The 22,023-nt window shown below is 34.2% G+C and overlaps 1 protein-coding gene across 5 annotated transcripts in view; it reads left to right on the top strand.

The window, feature by feature from the left end:
- Window positions 1-5,844: 5,844 nt before the first annotated feature.
- The window catches only part of LOC145693390 (cyclic nucleotide-gated channel alpha-3-like), a 369,908-nt gene continuing 353,729 nt past the window's right edge, over window positions 5,845-22,023 (top strand). For 3 of the 5 annotated variants that reach the window (XM_081769343.1, XM_081769342.1, XM_081769341.1), the window contains exon 1: window positions 5,845-7,021. In XM_081769343.1, coding sequence (XP_081625469.1) covers window positions 6,826-7,021 — 196 coding nt within the window. In that variant the 5' untranslated portion in view covers window positions 5,845-6,825. The remainder of the gene's footprint in view (window positions 7,022-22,023) is intronic. The other 2 variants (XM_081769344.1, XM_081769345.1) reach the window with 2 other exon arrangements.

Here is a 22,023-nt window from a genome sequence, read left to right as displayed (position 1 = left end):
AAAGCAATTTCAAGTCATAATAATTTTATCCCTGTTCATGGAAATGTAGAATAGAAATCACAAAAGAAACAACTAAGAAAAGTTAAATATGATGAATTACAGTGAGGTTCTGAAACCGAACAAGAGACACAGAAGGTGAAGCAATAAATAGTAAAGCCAAATGTGATATTAAGAGAAAGTGTTCGAAGTGTTTGTCTTGTGCATTTTCTGTTCTATATGAACTTTCATCTCTATGTGGACTGTTCAGTAGCATAGGTGCACTGTGTTCGAATTTGTAATAACTGTTCCATGCCCATAAGTAACTCGTGAGCATATTCTTTTCCCCCAAAGTCATTTATTAAGTAAAAAGTAACGATTTCCTTTAATATAAGTGATGTAATTACTTTGAGGGGGAGGCACGGTGGTTCAGTGATAGAGAGCTTACCTCTAATGCGTGGAGTCCTTGGTTCTATTCCTGGCCACGTAAGTTTATTATGGACATCATGCCAGTGAATTTTCTCGTTTTCTCCCACATTTTCATTCCACAAATTCTTTATCATCATTCATTTGCCTTAATAATCCGTTAGCCTAAAAGGCATAATAGTGGGATGTTAAACTGAAAGATTTCATTTCATTCTCATTTTCATAAACTGTTTTGTCAAGTTATGAATTTAAAAAAAAGTTATTTTGTATTGATGTTTTCTTTTTTTATTTTATAGGAAAGCAACTTTCTGTTTCTTTTCATCAGTAATTTTATAACTTTGTATTGTAGCTTTTGCGTGTACAAATCAAATCAACTGGGCACGCAAAAAATTTTAGTTTTCTTTTTATGTTGCAATTAATACAATGTAATACGTAATATAATATCTACTGTACATATAAAAATATTATATTTCAAACTGCTCAATTATTTTCACATTGGTAATACAAGTCTTTTGTTAAACTGTATAGAGCTCTTTTATGGCTAAGAAGAGGTTAGCGTACGCGTCTTTGACATAGGAGATCCGTGTTCGATTCCGACTGGAGCTCATGTTGTTCGAATTCCATGTTAAACGGTAGGTCCATGTCTCATATAGATTCGCTGCTGAAAGGGACGCTGAACTAAAAATCAAATCAAGTTATATTGTATAGTTTTGTCATTGTTCTAAGTTGATCGTCAGCCTCAAACTAGATGCCTGTAGCTGCACAGAGAGAAACGAAAATGAAAATATGTTCGAAATACAAAATTAATATATTGGAATGGGATGTTCACCAGTGATAAAATGAATACCAGTATCACCCCGAGGTCTGGTGGTGGGATAAGGTAGGACAACTTTGAAACCGCAAATGAAATGGCCATTTTTTCAAAATTAGAGATTTGGATTCTAGTGGGAAAAAATAAGTAAATTATATTGGAAACATTTTCCTCAATTCCTTGTGGATGACGTTGCGTAATCAGCGAAAACCAATCTTACTAAGGTTTCTTCAAGTGAAAGTCCCCACGTTTTATTGCATAATAAACCTGATATAAACAATACAAATCTTTTGTTTTAAACGTTTTATTGTCTCGTGATAGGTAGCACGGAAAATTGCTCTGCATTCGAAGTGAATTCAGAGAATTCAAAAGTGACATGTGCAATTAGGTGGTCTGCAGTGGTACAGTAATTGTAGTCGGCTAACAAGTATTTTATTGCCTGCATCGCTCCGTAGTCATGAAAACTAGGCAAACTAGTTCATAAACAATAAATCTAGGCAGTTTCAAACTAATGAAGCAACTACAGAAATGTAAAAAATATCCAATTGGATGTGGTGTCAGTATAGTACCAAAAATGTGAAACAAGATACACTTTAAAAGTAAAGCAAAATAAACGAATAAGCGACTAATAAACAAACTTCTTAATTAACAATTAGATTAACATCCTTCTCGATTAAAAGGTGGGTATCAAATGTTAAAAAAAAATCTGATAACCTCTAAGCTACCGTAGGCTTGGATCATGGAGAGATGCAACAGGTAAAATTCTTGGTAGCAATTACGATTACCATTGTATACTGCCTAATTGCACATACATTGTCACATTTGAATTCTCTGAATTTATGACGAATACAAAGCTATCTTTCACGTCACTTATCACAAGTCGAGGAAACCTTTAAGACAAAAGATTTGTACTGTTTACAGCAGATTTTTTCCCAAATAAATGTGGCGATTCCCAATTGACAAACCTTGGTGAAACTAGCAGGGATGGAAAATGAACCGGTTCTTGTGAAAACGCTCCGGACAGGACAGGTTCCTATCTTTTGCATGGGTTCTTGGTGTCTGAACCGGTTCAAAAGCGGGTCAGAACCGATTCTCTTTCCATCCCTGAAAACTAGATTTCACTGATACAGCGCCCTCTATCAAGAATCGAGAAAAATGTATCCAATAAAATTTACTTATTTTTCTCCATAAAATACGAGTCTGCAATAAAAAATTGGTCCCTATTTAAGTTTTCAAAGTGGCCTCAGGCCTCATCTCAAGGGTATTGAGAGGGCTAATTTCATTACAGATGAATTTCCCCTCCAAAATATTAACTTTTTAATTCGTACACTCCTTTCGTCTGACGCTTATTTCTCTAGATTTCGTCTGTCTCATGTTAAAAACTTACCCTATAGAATACATAAAAATTCTTTGCCATAGGCACTAGCAGGAAGTACGCAGAAATTTATTTTGGATTATCCAAGTTCAATATGAAGATAAATTATATTAGAATTTGTAAAATTCTCTCTATAATTAGACTAAATTTGCAGAAAAGTCAGGAATTCGGGAAGAGTCTGTTTCCCCTGGACCTACCTCCTGTGTATGTCTTGAGTATTAGTATTGGGTGTATTATGGATATCTTGACACGAAGAATTTCTGACGTAATAACTGAGAGCCCGTGAACATGTCAGTCTGACGCTGGTGTTCTTTAGAAATTTTAAGTTATCTCAATCATAACATGATAGAAATAATGCTATTTTCTGCTGAATTCTGTCCTGTGAAATGTTGTGATTATATTCGTGAATGTTTTGTGACTGATTTTTGGAATATCGGTGCTATGAGACTGTGGCAGGGGACTTAGAACCCGATCAATTCCATGGGTATGATGCTGTCCTTCAAAAACTTTCATGGAATGGAATCGAACCAGAGAACCCTCTTCTAGGAGTAAGAACTGTAACAGTGAGCAATGAATTCTTAGTATAATACAGGGTTGAAAAGTTTAAGTCAAATAAAATGCTCTATTGTAGAATCAGAGTAGAATCCGTATTTCTTATAGTTCTAATTGCACACGCAATTGTAAAAAATTTAAATCTTTCAGCTTTACGTCACACGGTTATTCCGGCAAGGCTAAAGGGGACGGTGATACTGAAAAATGAAGGCAATGGTGGAATGAGTAAAGTGGGAGGAAACCCGAGAAAACCCATGCACACGGTGTTTGTCCACCACAAAGTCCATTTGGAGCGAGCTGGGATCGAACTAGGGATCCCACGCACCAGAGGTGAAGGCTCTACCAGTAAGCTACCGCGGCCCGTCTCATGGATGTAGTACATACATAATACGTATATGTGTACTACCTTTATTAAAAAATTGAATGATCATTTTATTTAAAGTAGCTAAGTTATTTGTTTATTAGTACACGATTGAAATTTCTCTGATTATATTTCCATATTGTCAAATGCCTTTTCTGTTGTTAAAGTTATTGGGATTTGCTCCACTGTTTGGTTTCTTTATTTTACAGTTTTCCCCCTAAATTTTTACTTAAAACTCTTAATGAACGATGTTACAGTGGCTCAGTGGTAGAGTGCTCATCTCTTGCATGTAGGGAATCTGATTCGATTTCAGCTCTCAGAAAGTGGATTTTGTGGTGAACAAATATTGTGTGCGTGGATTTTCTCGGAGTTTTTCCGTTTTCTCCTATATTCAGTATTCCATCATTATCACTAATCTTATCATCACCGTATTCTTTAACCTCGGTGTATAGGGAACCGGTCAAAACCCCCACAGCCAAAACCCCCACACTCAAGAAATGTCAAAACGCCCACACGATCGGTCATAACCCCCACACAAATGGACAAATCCCCCAAACGCACGAACGGTCAAAACCCCCACAGCCAAAACCCCCACACTCAAGAAATGTCAAAACGCCCACACGATCGGTCAAAACCCCCACACAAATGGACAAAACAGCCACACATAGCAACGGTCACAATCCCCACATAAATGGACAAAACCCCCACACAAATGGACAAAACTCCCACACAATCGTTCAAATCTCCCACACTCTGAAATGATCCTGGTTGTATGTCTTGCCCTTGTACTTTTTAATAACATTTTTTATTCCACTTAAACCGATGTTGCAACTATTCTTCTTGCACTGTTTTGTAATGACAGAAACACTAAGGTGGGCGTCGTAAAGAGCCGCAACAAAGACGTGCAATCACGGTATTTTCAGAGTGTGGGGGATTTGTCCGATTGTGTGGGGGTTTTGTCCATTTGTGTGGGGGTTTTGTCCATTTATGTGGAGATTGTGACCGTTGCTATGTGTGGGAGTTTTGTCCATTTGTGTGGGGGTTTTGACCGATCGTGTGGGCGTTTTGACATTTCTTGAGTGTGGGGGTTTTGGCTGTGGGGGTTTTGACCGTTCGTGCGTTTGGGGGATTTGTCCATTTGTGTGGGGGTTATGACCGATCGTGTGGGCGTTTTGACATTTCTTGAGTGTGGGGGTTTTGGCTGTGGGGGTTTTGACCGTTCGTGCGTTTGGGGGATTTGTCCATTTGTGTGGGGGTTATGACCGATCGTGTGGGCGTTTTGACATTTCTTGAGTGTGGGGGTTTTGGCTGTGGGGGTTTTGACCTAGACCCGGTGTATACACGTGGGACGATGAACTACAATAAAATTAATAAAGGCAGCAGTTCTCGTAATTTCTAAGAAATCAATTTTGACTAAAGAAAAAGTATACGATTTTCAATTGAGAATAAATAAATAAGAAGATGAGAAATTAACGTTTGGAAACATCTAATTCTCTCACTAGCATTTATTATTATTATTATTATTATTATTATTATTATTATTATTATTATTATTATTATTATTATTATTATACATTGGTCTAATAGTAATACTACTACTACTAATAATAATAATAGTAACTAGTCGAAATTGGTACATACACCTTGCACAATGTTTTGTCAATAATTTCAGCACGAGCCAATTAACTTTAATTTAGTTTTGTTTGGCGTAGAGAATACGTAATTCTCTGTACAGTACTGGTAATTAATTCCAATGGATCTGTTCATATTTTGTTGACAGAAGGGCATGTAAAATACTGTAAAGCTATATTTGCAGGTGATTATGCAACGTCGCTGTAAGTCCACCACAGGAAATGTTTCTGAACATATGACAATTCAATAAACGATAGAAATGTCAAAACAAAGTAGCAATACAGTATTATGTCAATTTATGACGCGAGAGATAGGACTTTTACTTTTCAAACAAAAAAAAAAAAAAAAAAGAATATATAAAGAAAATATATTTTAAAATGCTCATAATATTTAAATCTTTCTTCCTGACACCTGTAACAAAACATATTTAAGGTATGATACATTTAAAATACACGCGATGTCCTGTAGTTTTATTTTTAGCCAACTGTAGAGAAAGGAAGTTTTAATTACGTGTAGTGTACTTTGCACGTCCTATGCTGACGCGTTTTCCGCATCACCGATATCAGTTCCTGTGTTTGCCACTAGAGAGTGCGCATTACCTTTTCTCGACGCCTTTGCCTATCTTATACCCGTAGCCATGTTAGCGAGATACTGGCGACATCTCTTGCTGGTGAACGAAAATAGCTTTATTACAATTGGTAGTCACACGAAAATCAATGTGGTTGTTGTGACCGAGAAGTGAGTGAACGGCAGTGCGGTCCTAACAAGTGCACGAATGCGGTTCTGTTCGGTAAGAGTGAGAGAGTAGCAGTCGAAAAACTGCTCTCAATCTACACACATACTCAAGGTCTGACGACAGGACCACGAACGAAAAAAAAAGAAGAAGAAGAAGTGGGAGCTCTTCACGAATAATTTAGATCCTGCGAAAGGGTGAAGGGGTAGCTTTTCTCATCTTTCATCGCTCTGAGTGCGTCGATAAAGATGCTGCAGTGAAATCGACAAGCAATTGCTTTCTTAAATCAGGATTTCCTATGCTGATTCTATTCTTGTTTCTCTTTAAACATGTGGGAACGTCCTTTTATCATCGATGACTTTACTTATCTGATATGCATTTGTGCATCTAGTGACTTGTGCAAGTGATTTGAGTGTTCGATTTTTTACATTTTTCACAGATGTTTCATACATAGATGCGAGTACATTTGATATTCAAAGTCTATGCAGCCTAAAAATACAAAAAATACGCATTTTCACGTATTCAACAATGAAAACTGTTGTACAAAATTTAGCAGTGATGATAAATTTTAAGATATTTTCCCTGGGAAATATGAGATGAGATTTAAAATGGGAATAGGAATCATCTTTGCTTTTAGGTCTAAGAAGAATAAAAGATGCTTTGTACAACGAAGGTAACGGAGTTGTGTCTGTGTTGAAAATAATATCAAGCAGCAGGGATTCGTGATTTCCAATGAAATGCATAGGTTCAGTATAACATTTAGAGCAGTTATTTCGTATACTTAAATAAAATACAACTGAGTAATGGCCTAAGATAGATAAACAGGAAACAGGTACAGACATTACAGTATTATTTCCTTTACACATACATTTTTGTTGATAAGTTGACCTGAATAGTAAAGTGGACGTTTTATATGTTGGTGCTGGTGGCGGTGGTGAGTGTAGAAGGAGTGGGAGAAAATGGCAACTAAGAAAATGGTATTTTCTCTTGGGGGACGGACGGACGCGGGAAAATCAGTTAAATACACTCCTTGTTCAGCTGAGCTGCATGCTGAGGATGAACTGGAGGATATTGCCGTCGTTTCGAATGCTGACCCAGGACAGGTCACATACGGCAGTGGACCTATCACAGCAAATGGACCTCGTGTCGTTCCAGGTAAGATATAAAAATGAATAGAAATATTTTTTACATTTTTACTAGCAAAATAAATTAACATATCACTAAAAACTATACTGAACTTTGAACTTTCTACCTTTTTCTTTCTTCAGTGAACACCAAATACATCAAATTAATATTTTAGGCAGATACCGGTATGTGTTTTATTGATATTTGTTTAGTAAAATTAGCATTTTAATTTAGATTCCAGAAAAAGTTAATCATGATAAAATATATTAACGAAGCATTCAAATGTGTTCTATTAACTGAAGTTCATAAATACATTAACCTCTCAAATTAAGGATTTCAATTGTGATCGGCATATGTTTTTTCGTTTGATTCAACCTCTGTTGGAGGAAAATGTGGTTTCAATCTGCGATAAGTCCAGATCTCAAAAGCTTTCATTCCTGAGGTAAGACAAAATGTAGCAAGGGAGGTCATTGGACTCATTTCTAATGGGTCTAGGTTATTAGTACGTTCTAATGTGTATTATGGAATACTTTAAGTATATAACATACATTATTTTTTGGGGTTTATATAGGTTAGTGTTTCACTGTGATTCAGTCACTGTATAAACTGTAGAAACCAAAATGAGCAAATAACTTTGGCAAGCAAAAAAGAAAAAAACGAAAGAACATAAACAAGAAAATGAAGACATTTCAGCAAGTTAAAATAGGTTAAAATTCAGTTTGTGGAAGTTGAAGTTTTCTACCTTCTTGAATCTTAACACATTCTGAAACAAATTTCTTTAAACATATAAATCAGTAAGTAACTCAGCTAGCAAATCTAATTTAAATTTTAAATTGGAATTAGCGAGGATTTGTAGTGCATAGACAACACATTTATCAATGACTGCATCGTATGATAATCAACATTAAATATAAAATGAAGTAGAAAATGTATTTTTAGTTCGAACCTCTTCTTTATATTTTCCTTACTCAGAGCACTTCCTTCGATTCTTCATATAACTACAAATTTCAGTGACATTCTAAATCCTAAAGAGGTTCCAATTTACTAATACTAAATAAAGAAATCTGAGAGTTAAATGACAGACTTGAGAAGAGGAGAAGAGGAAGAGGAGTGGAACGAACGTAATGTGGTGTTCCTATTATGTTGTGCTATAAGCTGACACAAATCACTTAATCATTTCATCATTTTAAGGTCTAAATTAATAAAAGAAACGAAGGTAGAAGTTCTTAGGTTACTGGATTTGATTGTAATAGATAGCACATGTTAAAAACAATGACGGAAAATTTATAAATATCGTGTATTTAAATACATATTCACACAAACACAGTACGTATATGAAGTTGATACCGAAAATCAAAGCAAAATATCGTAAGGAAAGAAGTTGAACAATGATATAGATTTTTAATTTATATGTATGGTTATATTGTGTTATGTAAGTGACTATATTTGAGTAAGTTGTTTTTTGTTTATATGCAGAATTTAAACTGTGCTAATTTCTCTAGCAAACTTCGAAGACCTTTGAATTAGTTGCTAAATAATTTATTTTCACTTTCTTTTTTCTTTTTTAAATACATTGATTGACTAGAAGTGTAGTAGCTAAACATAGGAATTTCTTCAAATAAATGACAAATACAGCTAAGTTTGATAAGCAAAATTCTAAAATGCTAAAATATGCTTTCTGATTGCGAAATGTTTGAAAGCTTCAACCCTTGTTTATAGTAGTGCATCTTTTGGCTAATTTAACCAGTACATGTTCTCGAAATATGGCCTCTTGGTGTTAAACTTTTTGTGTCAAAGATCTGTCACGCAGCAGCCTTTTGGGATTATATGAAATGTTTTGCTGTACATTATTGCTATTTTATTGCCTCAAGGAGATTATAAGAAAAAGTATAAACACAACCTTGTGCCCAAACAGTTCATCAATCTATTATTGATGTCACGGTTAAATAAACGCTGCGGTCTTTGTATGGTCTTAATTGAGAAGCCTAGCTTTAGACCGACAGTGAGTACTACAAGGAAATTTCTCATTTTAAAGTATCATGTGAAGTGCTTTGATGAAATAAATTATTAGGACTGTGGTGACTCAGTGGTAGAACGTTCATCTGTGGTGTCACTGGTTTCGTCAAGCTTTCGTCAAGTGGGTTTTATGGTAGACAAACACCGTGTACGTGGGTGTTCTCTGGATTCTCCCGTTTCCTTCCACTTTTCTTATTCCGCTATTTCATTCATTATCATCAGAACGGTTTTCCTTAGCCTTGGAACATAATCGTAGAACGTTAAACTAGAAAAAAGAAAAAGTCCTTTTCGTTCCTGGGTATAAAGCAGAAATTAATTATATTAATAATTGTTATAATAACAAATTGTTGATAACAATAATGCAATAAACTTTGCACTTCATAAACGAGGCTTTGTAGTAGAAATTCCTAAATTTGGGGTATAAGGTATTGTTCCAACATTATGTCAATCTTAAGGACGTAATTATTCACTTTCATTAATCATCTATCTTCTTTTGGTTATATGATAAATCTGTGGTACATCAATTAAAAATTTCTTTTTCTTTAGCAAAATGAGAAGATACTGAACTATTAAGGTATCTTAGAGTTTTTAACGGAGCCAGTTTTTCAGGAAACGAAACAAGTGAAGATTTTTAAAACGAAACTGATATTTTGGACTTCAACCTTAGTTTGTAGTATGTATTTCATTCTATCATAAATAGAACAAAGTTCTGCGAAACATGCAAAACGTAGTTACATATCAGGCATAATATGAAGTCAAAGAAGAGAAAAAAATAAAAAATAGGAAACTGATATTTTGGGCTCCAAATATCCTTTGTGTGTAATATTTATTTCATTCTATTGTAAGTAGAAGAAAGTTGCTTAAGATGCAAAATGTAGTTACGTATCAGGCACAATAAGCACGTTAGGTACAATATGAAGTGTAATAAATGAAAATAGGAAACCGATATTTTAGGCTCCAAATATCCCTCGTTTATAAAAGAAAAATATGTTTTTAAACTTGTTTTAAAAAACACGAGTCACGTGTTTTTTCTAAAACAAGTTTTTTTAAAAGACAAATGGGGAAAATATCTGTAAAAACAAATAGAAAGTAAAATGGTGCGTAGAATGTACTGAAATTAGCTTCTAATGCACAATTACAAAATGAAGGATAACTTAAGCCCCTTTGCCTTTTAAAATTTGAACTTAAGCCCCCCACATTTTGTATAATAAAACTAATGAAAACTGATTGTTTAAAATGCATTTCCATTTCAGTTATACTAACAATTGGAGTTCTTAAAGTTTTAATAAAAAGCACTGTAAAACACAAGCACATTATTATTTCTACATACTTACATTTTGTTTGTCATTTTCAAGTTATGTACACCCATGTCCAAAAATATTGTTGCACATCTATAACTGTCTTCTTGTAAGAATATAATTTGATAATGATTTTGCAGGCTACTGTTAATACTGATACTATGTGTATAATCGGGAAATGTATATTTGTGATAAATTTCATAGGGAAAGAATTAAATACGATAATTAGAATGAGTAAAACAAAATGTTGCTAAGTGGACAAGAAAGTTTTATTTTCGTTTTATTGTTCTTATTTACTGCTCTTTTGACATGAATTTTGCCATATACATGTCTTTGCCGATTATACATCTACTAACATTATAAGAAATACCTGTCGAATTCGTTATCAAATTATATTCCTACAACAACATGTTTATAGACATGCGACAATAATTTTGGACATGAGTGTACAGTGAAAAAAACACTTATTGTATTATCAAGGTACATTTTTCAAGTTTCTAAAATTCAAATGACAAATGAAAACACAATAATTCATTATTATATCTAGAATAATTTTCCAGAAATTATAACTAAAACAAAAAGATACAATAAAAAAGGGACTTATTGTTTTTGTGGCTAGCAAGAAATAAACAAGAAATAACGATCTGTTTCATGTTGCAAAGTATTAAAAACAAAGAAAAATACGATAACGGAAAAATTATTCTGTATTCTTTTCAGCTGTTCCTAAATGAACAACGGATCACTTATGTGTCTCGCTACTAGTAAGAGGAATGAGACAGTATCAGTGTTCATAGTTTATCCCTTTCACTGTGGAAGGCGACGGAAAAAAATTTCCCTAACCTGCGAATGTCGATTATAGTCGACGTGTTAAAATTTGTCTGTATCTTGGGTTTGTCGATTGTAGTCGCCAAAGGTTTTCTGTGTGATTTCTATTGTTTATCGAAAACAATAGAACATAAACAAAAATGAACGGTACAACTTTGGCGACTACTCTCGACAAAGCCAAGATACGGACAAACAAATTTTAACACGTCGACTATAGTCGACATTCGCATGTTAAGGAAATTTGGTTCTGTCGACAAAAGTCGACTTCCTCTGTGAAAGGGTTAAAGAAAATTTCCCTAATCTGGGGGAATTTCGTAGGTAAATTTAGCAAAAAGGGAAAATGGAAGTTTTCCATATAACGTTGTAAATTCAGGGAAATTCTCACGCTGACTGGCTGACCAATATAAACGCTTCGATTTTTCTCTGTTTTTCAGAAATAAAGCAATACTTACAGTAGCAATAATTTGTGTGTGTGTGTGTGTCAGTGTGTAGAAATTAGCATAATTTGCACCCCTTGTTTTCTGGTGTTTTTCTGTGCAGTTGCTTGTAGAAATAAGTGAAAGATAAAGCTAATAAAATAATAGAAGCAAAAAGCAAATGAATGAAACAAATGTGGTTGGCACTTCTTTTAATATAGCTAAATTAATCTTAACACGTAACTTCTGTTGTAAAAATTGGATAATCAACAAACTAGGGAAAATTTGATAGGGAAAGAGATAATGTTGAGTAATTTGAGGGAAATTTTCTTTCTAAAACCTACAAGCACTGGGCAGTATGGATTTTGAGTATTTCAGATGTGAAACTGATGACCTTATCTAGACCTACCATCACAGGTGGAAGGAGGAAAGGAATAAAAAAATGTGCCGTACCATTTTGTAGCTAATTACCTGCCCAAGTAACATATTTTGAAACGTAGTGTGCGAATGACAAACCTATATTCATATTTACTACATACATTGTTCTTATATTTTTTATTGTGTAAGGTAACTTAAGCAAATAACGTTACCAATCCAACTTACTGTTGTGGTACTCAGATGGTTATTTCTAGAACCATAAAATTTACACACGGAAGAGAGTGAACTCTTCGCTATAATGTAATGATGAAACAGAAGTATTACGTACACAAGGAGAGCAACACTGCGCCAAAAGTTTGAGTGAATACAGCAGGTGCTATAATCAAACATGTCCGGAAATAACACCACTACGTTCGTAATTACATAAACGCCACTCGTGTCTTAACTAAGTACATCCTATAATGAAAATTAAACAGTGTTATTGGCAATATGTTATCTAGTTCGATATTACACAAAACTGGAAACACGTGGCTGAAATTGTAACCGTATCAGGATTTTAAACATTGAAATATAACTGTCTGTCACATGCAGCACCATTCTTTAGAATCAGATAACATTACAAACTGCCATCATATAATATGCACAAACCACATTAAACAATGCTTCCTGAATCACAACCTTCATGAAACCAAGACTTGCATTCAAACGCTAAATGCAATTGTTGTGACTCCTGAGGTCGCAGTAATATCTCCACACACTCCTCGCAAAACAAATCTCTATCCTTCTTTGTCCATGCTTCGCGCTTCAATCTGCGTGAAATAAAATGGAAGGGGCAGTTGTTGCATATATGGCACATTTTACCAATACTTTCTTCGCATTTAGAGAACAACCACCGATAGATCTGCTCCTAGATAGATGTAGGCAGCAATTCGTGAAGAGAGTGATCAGTGGGCGGTGTTCAGGGAAATGAAGCGTGTGTCTGTAGGTATTGCTGCGGGTTGGTTTTGCTTTGAAACATCACTTGGAGCAAATTATCTTGCGTAGGTATTTCCTGGAAGAAGATAATCATCAAATTCTTTCATTTTATATTTCCCTTCTATAAAACCACCTTCTATAAATCCAATTTAAACCCAATACATTGGAGCATGCAACTATACTCACAGTTTCGCCTTTTATCTTTTGTATGGCATTATATATTCGTTTACTACCTTTATGAGCTTTGATTACTGTTGTACTGCAGTTGCCATAAGTTCACCTGCATTGTAAATACCAACTAAAACAAATTCATGAATCATTAAATTAGCATGCCAACTAATTGTATATCTCAGTCATTAATTTGTTTGGCTTGGCACGAAGTTCAAAATTGTTTATTCATAACAGTAATATATTATTTTCTGCTTTTAAGAATTTTACTATCTTCACTTTTTACATTTTGCCACTTTTATAACATAATCTACTTTTTAGCGCTTTTGTTGAAATCAGTCAATATTTAAAAAAACATTTTAGTTTCTGGTTTTTACTGTTTTTGAAGTAGGATATTTTTCTTTTAAGTGTATTTAATTTTACCACTTTTTCGTTACCCTACTAGTTTAGTTTCATAACTAAACCAAAGGTAAAGCACTAACTTCTTATAAACCGGGTCTACGAAACATGCCTGATTAAATATATTAATCGCTTTACGCGTTACGGAACTATACGTGAACACAAACGTGATATTAACGATATCATCTGTTGAGGAGTTTTATGGTCTAAACTTCAAAGAGTATAATCAGATAAAGTTTGTGGGAACCTGTGAAAAAGTATGCTCTTTGAAACTAAAAAGAATAATTAAAATCAATACCTTTGTGTTAAATTTGTGTCAACATTCACACAATGAAGTCGGCTAATTACTATATTAACAAATTCAACCGTTGAAGAGTTTCATAGTCTAACTCCGAAGCCAATCATTAGATCTCAATTAATTTTACACGGAGCTGCAAAGGAAGAACACTATTTGAAAAAAAAAAAAACAAAAAAAAAAAAACAAAAACAAAACAAAACAAAGAAAGAATATATATAAACAGGTCGATTGAGTGAGAATATTCTCCTTTTTCTTCAAGTTGGTTAAAAATAAAGAAATGCATGTTTCATAGTTTCAAAAATTCCATTGTTGAAGGAGGAACGGGGAAATTTCAGTAATATTAAAATTTCCGATTCATTCATAAATTACCGAATATGAAGAACTGTTGAAGTCGGAAGTGTAAAATTTAGTATTTAATCTGTTCATTATAAATGAACAAAGACGCATCACAACACGAAATGCCTCTTCTAAAGGGAAGAAGGAGTAATTTCTGTAATATTAAATCTTTGATTTTAACTGGTATTCATTAAATCTTGTTCTATTCGTGCAAAGAACGGGCCTCCTGCTAATCAGTTAGTAAGTTTAGCGTCTATTTTCTTCAACAGTGCTTCCCACCAATAGAAATATAACTGCCATACGGATAACTGGTACTGGTTGGACTTACTGAAATACACTGAATACCCTGAAAACATAGCAATGTCCGTACCTCATCATGTCAAATGGGTTCTCAAGGTGACCTGTGACCTTGATCTGACAGTGACATCTGACCATGACACTTAATTCACGCATATTTGGTCGGCTTGCGACATAGAATCATACTATACAGCTTTTTCTTTGTTATCACTTCGATTTTCATTTTTTCAGGCTCTTTCAGAATTTACCATTGCAATCCCATAAGCGAAAAATCGAAATTTGACCTTTGACCCTATATCTCTTCAACCTTTAGTACAAGTGACATGCTTCTATGGCGAAACAAAACTTATGTCCTTCGTCTAAAGTTACACCAAATTGCACGGCTTTACCTCATACCACTTTTGCACAGTGAACAAATGAAATTGACACACGAATTAATTAACCCTCTGTGTATATATATATATACATATATATATATATATATATATATATATATATATATATATATATATATATATATATATATATATATATATATATATATATGTATAAGGTATACATATATGATGTCATCGTGGTGAGCTAAATGGAAGTATAATTGATTGTAACATAAAAGAAATTCAAAATATGAGTGAATTGAATCCCTTTCAATAAATTTAAACTCTCCAAACTCTTAACAAGAGAAACATTCGGCTCCACACTTGCTGCTCTCGTTCTCTGCTTACCTTATTCGCTGGTCTAGTAGTCACTGGTGCACGAGATGCTGGATTAAATTCTTGATTTGACAGCAATGAACCAACTAGAATCATTCAGACACCACTTTAAACTGCGAGTCTTGTCATATATAACCTTGTTGTGGACAAGGGAATACATAACTGTCTTGTCTTGGCTACATTGAAATTATGTTGTCTGTTAGAAATAATGATAACTAAATTGCGTTATCTTTTTGTTTTCATAATTTAACCGAAGAGTAATTAGGAAAATGATACTGACTAGTAAACATTCGCCACTATTTTACTTTCTCCATCTGCTTACCACGCAACCTAAACCAAGAAAATGACGATGTATTTTATAATCGTCACTTTTCTCTCCATCTCGAAAATATAAAAGGAATTACCCAATTAAAACGCATAAAATACCGGTATATATGTGATCGCTCTGTAACTTGAGTTTGTAAAATTACTCTCATAAGTACTGTGCATTTAGATTTCATATCTTTTCTGTGTAACTTTGGAACTGATTGATGTACGGTACATAGGTAGTAAAGAATATTTTTTCTAACACAGAAAAGTGTATTCTCAGTGCTCTACTGATAATTCGATGAAACATACAAAGGATTAATTGTTAATAAACTTATGAGCACGATTACTTTTTTTCTGTTTGCAATTAAGTTAGAAACATGTGGATCTGGTCTTACCTCAAAGGAAATATGCATAGGAGAAGGAAACCTTGAATTATAGGCAACCACCTTCACGTCAAAGTAAGAATGGTTGCATAGTATTCGACAAGCGCACGCATTCAGTGAATTTTGGTAGCTCGTTTAATTCCTATGAAAATTAGATATTGCGTCCGAGCCTTTGGCCCGCTGTACACTATGATTAAAATCGTGCTTGCTTAAAAGCTCTAATTGTTTACATTTAACATTTTTCTTTTAAGATTGCCCATCAACCAAACCTTCGGTCACACAAACATCAATGCTCAAATCTAAATTAGTGTTGGCTACGGGCCGAAAAAATTCTCGTCTCATCTCGTCTCGAAAACGAGACGAGAGTCGATAAGAGGAGTTCATTTTCAAATTTGAGACGAGACGAGAAACAAGACAGTTCTAGTATTGTTTCAAGACGAAAAATTTTGCGAGATTTGTGTGCAATATTAGAACATCATAGCAGTTTTAAAGCGGCAAATTGTTTACATGCTAAGACATCTATTAGCGTAAATTTTTAGTATTAGAAATTAGCGTGACAGACTGTGATTTGTCCTTTATAAATAGAATAAGATGTCACTTAAGTAGATTTAGCTCAGCAGTAGCACAATGATTTGTTTAATTTGTGTACAAGTCAAATATCTGAATGTGTGAGGTATATTTTGTAAAATTGAAATAAGTCATACAACTTATACAATTTCTACTATTTTCACTGCTCTCGAAGCTTTATAAATTTTGGTAGCTTACCTCTTAGCTGATAGTGAAGCATCATTGTAAGTATCTACTCGTGGATATCGTGATTAATGTAGTTAGTCTTATCACTAAATACAATGTGATAAAATACGTCCATGTGTCAGTGGTCCATGCGAATCGATTTACAATATGATGGTTATGATAATGGAAGCCTACATGTAACAAACGTACGAGAACAACAACATGTGAAAAGGTTATGAATCGCAAAATCATGAAATGTACGGAATCGTATGTCGTTTACAATGAGATGTGACACATTATCATTCACAGTGTTTGCAAGTAAAGGTATTTTGCACTTGAATTCGGTTTCATGGTTTTTAATGTAATCAACAATTTTAAAGATATTCTGATTGTAAAAGTTTTCACATGATTCAATCATGTCTACCCCAGTCTTTTGTTGGTGTAGTCATATATATATATATATATATATATATATATATATATATATATATATATATATATATATATATATATATATATACACTTTCTTCTTTTCTTGATGAATGGTTTCTAGAAGAGCATCAAAATTATAGAATCTGTTAACTACTACTGTACATTCCATCCTATCTCTGATGAAAATCTATCGTTTATGCGCTGGTTGGTCAACAGCACAAAATTTCTTCATATGGAGAAATTTACTATGCTACCGAATGAAATTCATGGAATAATAGTTCGTAATCTATATTAACTTTCATGTATATCTATTTTTTAAAAAAATAAGTTCGTTTCGTTCTACATCGTGAAAATATGACAGACTTTTGTTAGTTAACTAAAATCAACAAAGATACAAACTTAAATTCTTCTTTATCTTTACTCTTAATCTGTGCCGTTCTATAATACATCTATCAATCTCAATGACACTCCAAACTTACACTCATCTTGTTACACATCAATCTCAAACTCTATCTATCTCTTCTCTTCATAAATTATATTTCATAATCACTTACAATATAATCTGACTCTTATGTTCTAACTTCCATTATATTCTAACTTCCATCATAATCTAAGTTTCTTTTCACATGCTATATCACTTAACTACCGTAACAGCCTGTGTTTTTTTAAACACTTTGTGCCATGTTCCTATATCCTACAACTTTTAAACTATAATCATTCAATATTGAAACCGGAAGTTATACTTAGTTTTACTACTTCCGGCTTCAATAGAAGAATAAGAGCTGAAATGGAAAATATTTTTTTAAAATCTGATGCCACACAGAACTTTTGTCGCCTCCTATTTCCATTCTTGCTCTATGGGAATCAATTTTGGAACCGGAAATGATAGTTGATTTGTCGACTTTCAGTTTTAGAATAGAGTTGAGTTTGAGACGAAACTTATTTTTGACACCTGAATCCACAACGAAATCTGAATATTGCTATTTTTTTATGTGGTTTATTTTCAGAGACCTTTCGATATATTGAAACCGGAAGTAACAGTAAATTTCTATCACTTTCTGTTTCAGTAGAGAAATAAGAGTGGAGATAGAATCTATTTTCGAGACGCTAAACCCATTGCGAAAATAACGTTTCTTTCAATGTATTACCGCTTTTTGCTCTACAATTATCAACACTGAAATCGAAAATATCATAGTTAATTTCAACCACTTGTATGAATAAAGATTTACGGGGGGAGATGCAATCTATCTTTGGGTACTCAGTTCACATTAACAAAAATTTTAGGAATTTTTCCAAAAATGGATCTAAAGTTTGCGATTTTGGCCAAGAATTTTGAAAATTATATATAAAAAAATGCATCGAAACATTGTGATCTTGGCCAATAATTAGTTTTTGGATCAAGGTTCACAAAATTTTTTGAACGTCCCCTAAATCGAGTTTTCGTATTTTCTATTGAATAAGCTCATGATACTGAGTTAAGTGATAGTTTGGGTTTGGCTACACTGTGTGTAGTTTTCCAAATATAAGGCATGAAATATATTGGATGTCTTGATCGAAAAATCACTTCTAGCTATCTCTTACTGTTTCTTCTCTGAACTGTTAACGGACAGACAGGTGAACGTAGCAATTCTGTAAGACTTTTCATGCTTTTCATAGAATATTTTGGAAGTCCAGTAAGTGTTTGTGTGTATTTTACACCAAATCAGATGATTTAGAACATCTTTTGAACTAAACCAGACATTTCCTCATACTTCCTCCACTTCACTAATTCCTTTATCGGGATGTTATACTAAAAATTTCGTTGCATTGAATTCGAAAAACTTTTCTCAATATGTTCTCTTTAATTCGGTTACCTAACATTAATTTATTACTTTATGTATTACCCAAATTTGTATTTTGTAATCCTTGCTTTAACGTCTATTCGATTTCCCCATTTAACTTGTTCCTATCAATTTAGATATTTACGCATCGTTTGATCTTTAAAGTTATTGACTATTCATCGTTATAAAATTTATACTTCCGTATTCTTATACAATTACTACATAACAAAATATTTAAATTAGAGGAAAATATAAGAATATTATCATGTCTAAAAACGTACTTAGCTTTTGGAGGTCAAAATTGAGAATAGTTTTATTATGATTTGAAAATAACAGACTTTCCGCCATTTTTATGGCAACACAATAACCCTGTCCTTATATAACTTCTATGCTTTATGATGCTTCTATGCTCTATGCTTAACACAATTCGTAGAATTCTCCAGTGACCGAAACAAATGATAGTATCCATTCTGGGCTGTACGGTTGATGCATGGGAAACTCCCAACCAAGTTTTCGCAATTTTCGACAGGTTATTAAAGATGTATGCAGTCTGACGTTGTCAATGCTGTATACGTCAAACTTTCTATTGATCAGTTTCGATCGTTTCTTTTGAATTGCTGGGTGCAATTCTGTTGACGAATTAATAGTCGACAGTACAAGTTTGACTTTATCGTTTTGTTCGGCAGCAGCAGCTCGATGCCCTTTTCACCCCACTAGACGGACAGCATAACCTTCCTCGGCGTCAATATGGGTCTTGCCATAGACGGTGGACTTTAGGCGTCGACCACAATCCTTTTCGCACATTGTTGTTGTAGGTTATCAACTTTTTATCAGGGTTGAAAAAAACATGTTTTAAAAAACAAAATGAACGTTTTTTTATGTTTAAAACATGTTCTTTGTTTAAAACGTTTTTAACGTTGAAAACAAAGTACTTTGTTTTAAACAAAAAACCCGTTTAAAATGTTTATTTTGTTTAAAACAATAATCTAAATAGGCATAATATTCCATTTTTACACGCTCACAGGTATTGCTTGCCATCTATATTCAACCGTTAGAACAAATTTCGGGAACTTCCCTAATCTCGATCCGTCCAAATGTTCAATTCCGGAGAAAGAAATCGGGGTTTCCGATTTCTGTTCACTGAATATGTAGTTTCTTTGTGTTACGTTCTACTGGCCGTCTGCATTCTTAATCTTTAAACGCCCATCAGGGATTTAAACCTCAATAGCTCAGTCCCTAATTAAGGCTGGAAGATGGTTTTGAAACCAATTTATTCCTGAAGAATGCAGCTTTCCGCTGGTGTGCATTTTATCTATGGAGGGTACCACGTTTCGGTGGGAGGAGGGTAAATATCGTGTTCTTTTGTTTTTTTTAAACGGTTTTTTGGGAGCCATTCCCCCTCTTGGGGGACTGTTTCATAAAAATGATTACGTGAAGCACTGAAGTAGGCCACTACATGGTAATATCGTGTATTTGTACTTCTTGCTTATATGGGAAGCAGGAAGGGGGCAAAGTTAACCAATTTTTAGAGTTTCAGTTTTTTGACAAACATCAATAGCTCAGCCCATAATTAAGCTAGAAAGATGATTTGGTACCAAAGTATTCCTGAGGAACGAAGCCTTCCTCTAGTATGCATTTTATTAGGGATGGGCACGAGTCGAGCTAAAGCTCAACTCGACTCGAAACTCGAAGCAAATTCGAGTCGAGTTTCAAGCCAAGTCATTGTTTTGAGGTCGAGTTTCGAGTCGAGTCGAGTTTGATAAACGGCTCGCTCGTTTAGCTCGTTTTAATTCGTTTTGAAATCGTAGCCTGATTAGACTGGAAAGCGAAAGTCATAAGTAGGGCCCGGATAATTATTTAATTACATATTTTTGTAGGGGTTATATTTTTATACCAAATCAGTGTAATAATGTCATTTGTGACCCATAGTGCCTAAAAACACCCATTTGAAAGTACATATATTTATATATTTTATACTTATGTACATATAATTACATATTTTACTCATGAGCACATAATTTTACATATTTCTTGATATTTTCATGTTTTATAGGGATTTTTCACACAAAATCTGTTCAACAATAGACTTTGAAAAGAAGAAAACACTCAGCTCTCTTTGAATCTAAAGTGCTTGCTTTATTTTTAATTTTTATTTATTTATTTATTTATTTGTTGTTTCACTGCGTTACACCCTTTTAAAATAGTACTGAAGCGTCGTTTGGCGGATTGGTAGGGAGAGTTAGACACAACCTGATTTGATTAGCAATCGTACACTTTCGGTCGCGGTAGTAGCGCTCACATTCTTACGTGAGATTAATAATCGAGTTACTATCGCGACTCGGTTTTACGATTGCCTATCGTGTTGTTGTCGCAAACTCACCCCACTAATATTTTCCTTCGGCGAAAAATATGAAATCAGATGGAGAAGTTTGCATTCACGCAATTGATAATACTGAACTCTTGATTGACAAAAGTGAAGCGCCTGCCGCCACAACGCATGCCGTAGGGAAAGTGTGAGCTATTTTATCGAATATTTAATCTCCTGTGCTGTCAGCAAATCCGGTTTCCAAGATGCCAAAGGACAAAACCCCGTTGTCAATAAGACTTAAGTATTACACGGAAGAATTTGAGCAGGTCCCAAGTTGTGCAACACATATCCACATCACGCCATCAGACCCGAGCTTCAAAACCTAAACCACAAAAGCGGTTGGTAGTAACTGAATATCAAGTTCAAAGTAGTCCAGGGCCACGGAAGTCTCAGTTTTCAAGTGATCTGTGCCGTGCTATGGTATGTGCTGATATCACTATTTGGAAACTAAACAATACAGTACTTCGTGAATTTCTTCAACAATATACACACGAAACAGTTCCAGATGAATCTACAATCAGAAAGCATTACGTGCCTGATTTATATGTGGAAAGAATTAACTCTATTCATGCCGAAATCGGTGATGGTCCTATTTGGGTGTCAATTGACGAAACAACTGATGTAGAGGGGCGACATATTCGTAATGTTGTAATAGGTTTGTTAAAAGATAATGAAGTCAGCAAGCCTATCCCGTTAACTAGGGATTTGTTACCGCGATGTAACCACCAAGTCATTACAAAACTCTTTAATGAAGCTATAGGACTTTTGTGGCCTGATATCAAGCATAGCAATGTCTTCCTTCTAGTGAACGATGGAGCATCGTACATGTGCAAAGCTGCAGAAGCTTTGCAAGTATTGTATCCGAAGCT

Source organism: Thermobia domestica, chromosome 8 (assembly GCF_964235325.1).
Source record: "Thermobia domestica chromosome 8, izTheDome1.hap1.1, whole genome shotgun sequence".
NCBI classification, from domain to species: domain Eukaryota; kingdom Metazoa; phylum Arthropoda; class Insecta; order Zygentoma; family Lepismatidae; genus Thermobia; species Thermobia domestica.
Note: the sequence above shows the minus strand (reverse complement) of the source record. Positions and strands in the feature narration are given on the sequence as shown.